This window comes from Alligator sinensis, unplaced genomic scaffold (assembly GCF_000455745.1).
Source record: "Alligator sinensis unplaced genomic scaffold, ASM45574v1 scaffold647_2, whole genome shotgun sequence".
Classification (NCBI taxonomy): domain Eukaryota; kingdom Metazoa; phylum Chordata; order Crocodylia; family Alligatoridae; genus Alligator; species Alligator sinensis.
The window spans coordinates 2,621,843-2,627,164 of record NW_005841832.1 but is presented as its reverse complement, the minus strand read 5'-3'; the positions used below and the strand labels follow the sequence as shown (position 1 = coordinate 2,627,164).

General features: G+C 59.7%; 1 protein-coding gene across 2 annotated transcripts in view; it reads left to right on the top strand.

Annotated features, from left to right (window-relative positions):
- Nucleotides 1-5,288, top strand: part of NR1H2 (nuclear receptor subfamily 1 group H member 2) — a 6,724-nt gene extending 1,436 nt beyond the window's left edge. The window contains exons 4-9 of one of the 2 annotated variants that reach the window (XM_006014889.3): nucleotides 360-629; nucleotides 1,333-1,565; nucleotides 1,996-2,175; nucleotides 3,395-3,494; nucleotides 4,200-4,408; nucleotides 4,745-5,288. In XM_006014889.3, coding sequence (XP_006014951.1) covers nucleotides 360-629; nucleotides 1,333-1,565; nucleotides 1,996-2,175; nucleotides 3,395-3,494; nucleotides 4,200-4,408; nucleotides 4,745-4,891 — 1,139 coding nt within the window. In that variant the 3' untranslated portion in view covers nucleotides 4,892-5,288. The remainder of the gene's footprint in view (nucleotides 1-359; nucleotides 630-1,332; nucleotides 1,566-1,995; nucleotides 2,176-3,394; nucleotides 3,495-4,199; nucleotides 4,409-4,744) is intronic. The other variant, XM_025195939.1, reaches the window with a different exon arrangement.
- The last annotated feature ends 34 nt before the right edge of the window (nucleotides 5,289-5,322 follow it).

The following is a 5,322-nucleotide window of genomic DNA, read 5'->3' as shown; positions in this document are numbered from 1 at the left end:
ATCATTGCAGCCAGTGGGGGGGGGCAGTAGGGCATGGGGGTCCAGTGGGGAGCAGTGTATGGGCAGGTCACTGGGACATGGGGAGCAGTGGGGAAGTAATGGGATATAGGGATAGTGGGGCATAAGAGGATAGGGAGCAGTGGGGCATGGAGGGGCAATGAAAGGGTGTCAAAGGGCCCAGTGCGGGGACAGTGGGGTATGAGGGCTAGTGAGTTGGGGGCAGTGGGGGGGGGTCAGTGAGGCATGGGAAGTAGTTGGGGAGTCAGTGGGGCATAATGGGCAAGGCTCAGCAGACAAGGCCTGGTGCTCTGAGCCTGACCCTGATGCCCCGCTTTGCTCCTCTATCCCTATGGCTGCAGGGGAGGAACCGGTGCGGCGCCACCGCAAGGGCCCGGCGCCTAAGATGCTGGGCACAGAGCGGTGCAGTGTATGCGGGGACAAAGCCTCAGGCTTCCACTACAATGTGCTGAGCTGTGAGGGCTGCAAGGGCTTCTTTCGCCGCAGTGTCATCAAGGGGGCACAGTATGCCTGCCGTGGTGCTGGCCAATGCCACATGGACCCCTACATGCGCCGCAAATGCCAACTGTGTCGCCTTCGCAAGTGCCGCCAGGCTGGCATGCGAGAGCAGTGTGAGTGCTTGGGGCCATGGGCTGGGGACAGGCTGGGAACATGGGGGAGCTCTGGGGTAGCCAGGTAGGGAGGGGGACGGGGGGCAGAGTGGTCACAGGCTTGCAATGTGAACAGTGGAAGCCAGCCTTAGGGCACAGGTTCACAGGCACCAGTCAGGTGGATCATGCATCAGGAGTGGTACTGGTGGCTGGCAGGCAGTAAACCAGGCCATGGGCCCAAGAAGGCTTGTGAGGACTTGGGGATCAGAGGCGTGAGGGCATCAGGGGAACAGGCTGTGTGGATTGGGGGACCAGCAAGGGCTGATGTAGGGCATCAAGGGTCCAGCTGGCATGTGCAAGTGGTGTGAATCACATGCTGGGGCAGGGAGGGGGGCAGTGTGTGTCATGGGCTGTGGCTAGGGAGGGTGCCAGGGGGTGGGAGCTGGTTGGCTTGTGTGTGATGGGGTGGGGAGGCAGGGGCACAAGGAGAGAGAGGGGTGCGGGGGGGTCACAGGGTGTACGGGGAGGGGGCATGGTGGGGCAGCCAGCTTGTCTGGCAGTGTGGGGGCAACTAGGAGCCTGGGATCAGGCTGGGCAGGGGGTGGGGGACCTGGGACACCAGCAGGGGAGTGTTGTGTTCTGCTTTGGAGAGGGCTGAAGTGGGGTGGAGAGGGGCAGGGGTCCCCTCCAATGCCTGTACCCCAATGACCCCATTGCATGGCAGATGTCCTGTCGGAGGAGCAGCTACGGAAGAAGAAGCTGAGCCGGCAGCAGCAGCAACAAGAGGGGTGCGGGGGGGGCGAGATGCCCCGGGTGCCCCCGCTGCTCCCAGACCCTGTGCTGGGGCTGCCTGAGCCTGCCCAGCTCACACAGCAGCAGGAGCGCATGATCCAGCAGCTGGTGGCAGTTCAGCAGCAGTGCAACAAGCGCTCCTTCAGTGATCAGCCCAAGGTCACGGTGAGTGGCCTTGGCAGCCCTGGGCACTGCAGATCTCTCCAGCTCTGGGCACCAAAGCCCCCCCCCCCCCCCCCCCCCCCATGCACACTGGCAAGGCATAGACATCACTAGGCATCAGAGCCCTCCCTCCCCCAGTGTCAGGGAGGGTACAGGTGCCTGGTGCCACAGGACAGAAGTACCATGTCTTGCCCTCTTTTTCCCCATGGCTTGGGCATCTGTTGTAAAGGTGGTGGGACACCCTAGCCCTGGGCTACCCCATAGCAGGCACCCCTTGGTGCCAGGGGGTGGCATATGCCCCATGGATCCCCCAGTGTGTGGAGGTGGTAGCTCCTGGGTACCCCAGTTCCTTTCCAAAGGATGGTGCTGTCCCATGGGGGCTGGGCATGGAGGTGCCACATCTCACCCCAACTTGCACTGTGCATACCTGCAGCCATGGCCCCTGGGCAGTGATCCCAGCAGCCGGGAAGCCCGGCAGCAGCGCTTTGCCCATTTCACCGAGCTGGCCATCATCTCCGTGCAAGAGATTGTTGACTTCGCCAAGCAGGTGCCTGGCTTCCTGCAGCTGGCTCGTGAGGACCAGATCGCCCTGCTCAAGGCCTCCACCATTGAGGTAGTTCTGGGCTCCAGGTTTTCCATAGGACATGGAGAACTTAGGGAGGGTCCAAAGGCAGGCAACAAAGGTGATAAAGGGCTTGGAAGGCAAGTCACAGGAGGAGAGGCTGAAGGAGCCAGGCATGTTCAGTTTGAGGAAAAGGCGCTTAAGAGGGGGCATGATAGCAGGTTTCACATATTTGAAAGGCTTCCATAAATAGAGAGAACACTTTTCTCTTATTGCAGAGAGAAGGAAGAGGACCAATGGCTTGAAGTTGCAGTAAAGTAGGTTTAAGTTGGATACGAGGAAAAACTTCACTATGAGAGCTGTGAGGCAGCAGACTAGACTGCTTAGGGGAACTGTGCACTCCGCATCACTGGAGGGGTTCAAGAAAAGGTTGGACTGGCATTGGTCAGGGATGACCTAGGTGTAGCTATGCCTGAGTTCTACCATGGGGGTTTCCCAGGCTTCTGTGTTTTGCTGGTTGCCCCTTTCTCCCTTTCTGCTACAGGTGTCAGGGTTTTTTCAAGTCTCTCAAGAGTCATTGGGTGTTGGTTGCAGCCAAGGCTGGGGATTGGGACTGGGCTGTGTCAGTGCTTCTGTTGGGATCAAAGCTGGAGGTTTCTGCCTAGAGGGTCTTGCCCCTGTGCTCAGGATTAGACCAATCACCATATTTGAGGTCAGGAAGGAATTTTACCCTGGTCAGATTGATAATGATGTGGGGTGTTTTGACTTCTTCTGTAGTGGGGACATGGCTTCTACCTGGGATCTCTTGAGCGTATATTAACAACCTTTTAGAGAAGCAGGATGTTGGTTGCTGCGGTCCCCCTGCTTTACCGGTGCCAGGTTTGGGTGTTATGACTTGTGTCAGGGTTGACGGTAGCTTTGTTAAGAGTTTAGAGGGTGGATTTGTAGAGGATGGTCTGGATAGGACCGATCCTGCTTCAGGCAGGGGGTTGAGCTAGATGACCCCTGGAGGTCCCTTATGTCCTGACTTCTCTGATTTTACAGTTCTATGAGGTGCATCACTGGGGGGGAGGGAGGGACCGACAGAGTGGAGGCTGTGTTGAGGGCAAGGGCACAGGGCCATGTTGAGTGGGCTCTTCACAGCTTGCCTGCCCAGGCCATGCATGTTGGTGCCTGCCAGGGCGAGGGTGGTCCGTGGCCATGCAGTAAATGGCAGGTGCTGTGGCCCCATGGTGGAGGGGGTCTCATGCCCACCCTGCTCCCCCCCCAGATCATGTTGCTGGAGACAGCACGGCGCTACAACCATGAGACAGAAAGCATCACCTTCCTGAAAGACTTCACATACAGCAAGGACGACTTCCACCGCGCGGGTATGCAGTGGCAGGGGTGCTGGCACAGGGTCCATGGAGGAGCTAGGGGGTGGTACAGGGGAGTGCAGCAGGCAGGGGGTGGGGATCAGGGTAGCTCTGGGGGTATGAATGGGGGGTAATAGGGGCTGGGGTGATAGGGGCTCAGAGGAGGCCTCTGGGGGGAGCTCTTGAAGGGCTGTTGGGTCTTCAATCCATGTCCTGCAGGGTGAAGGAGGAAGCTATCAATCCCAACTTGGATGGGCCATGGGGATGGCTCCTAGGGGGTTGGGATTTCAGGGATGTCTGGTGGGATATGGGGGGGTCCCAGCAAGGCAAGGGGATTTCCAATGAGATGTGAGTTTCAGGGGAGGTCTTGGTGGGATATGGGGGTTTTCAGTGGGGTGAAGGATTGGACTAGTGGGATTTGGGGGCAGGGGGGAGGTCTCAGTAAGGCATGGGGATTTCTGGTGGGGTATGAAGGCTCGGGGGTCCTGGTGAGTTGGAGAGTTTCTCACCAATGGGGTTGGAAGATTCCTGGTAAAGGATTTGGGCATCTCAGTGGGGTTTGGGGGGTTCCCTAGTAATGCATGTGGGGGGGTCTCAGTGGATTCAGGGGTTCTGGTGTGTGGGGACATCCCAGGACTGCAGGGGGCATTCTCAGTGGGGTCTGGGGGTCCTGGTGGGGCATGGGCCCCCCAGGTCCCGCTGAGGCCTGGCGCCTCACAGGTCTGCAGGTGGAGTTCATCAACCCCATCTTTGAGTTCTCGCGGGGCATGCGAGGGCTGCAGCTGGATGATGCCGAGTATGCCTTGCTCATCGCCATCGACCTGTTCTCGGGTGACCGGCCTGGTGTGCAGCACCGTGCCCAGGTGGAGGCACTGCAGCTGCCCTACGTTGAGGCCCTGCATGCCTACACCCGCATCCAGCGGCCCCAGGTAAGGTGGGGCCCCCATTGCATCCTGACAGCCAGGGGCAGACAGGAGCTGGTGACTCTTGGCCTAGACCCTCTTCTTAGCCTGCCCTGGACTGGATGATGCTCCTCTACAGATGGGGGGTAAAGAGCCATGTTGGTGGCAGGCCAGGTACTGTCGCATCTGACCACAGCTCCCAAGGCTTTAACTCATGTACTCCACATGCTGGGGGGCACAGAAGGCAGAAGCATCACTAGGATACAGGGGACAGTGGATAGATCCAGGCATGGGGGTAGGAGTGTAGGGGCAGCTTTTGGGGGGTTGGCTCTGACACCCTCTGTCTCCCCCCCTCTCCTCCAGGACCGGCTGATGTTTCCCCGCATGCTGCTGAAGCTGGTGGCCTTGCGTACGTTGAGCAGTGTGCACTCAGAGCAGGTCTTTGCCCTCCGCCTGCAGGACAAGAAGCTGCCACCGCTGCTCTCTGAGATCTGGGATGTCCATGAGTAGGCGTGCAAGGCATGGGGGGGGGCAGGACTGAGGGGTTCCCCCCCCACACATGGCCAGACCCCCCTCCCTCCACACTGATGGACCAATGCCAGAACCCAGCAAGGGGCAAGCCCCCCTGCACCCCGGACTAACCATGTGATGCTGTGCCTGGCTGGATGATGGATCAGGACCCCCACCCCCCTGCCTGGCCCAGTTGGAGACAACCTCAGGACAGTGGAAGTCTCCCAGGGCTGGGGAACATCTCTGCCCCCCAGCTTATGAGCCTCAAAGACTTGTTGTCCTCTCCCCACCAAGGGGGAGTCCCTCTCCTATGAAAGGGGGTGTGGGGTGGAGGTGACCCCTGGATAGCAGAAGGAGCGCAGAGGGGCAGGCCCCAGTCCTCTGCTGCCACTGGAAGAACTTGGGGGGGGGGGGGGGGGGGCAGGGGGGGC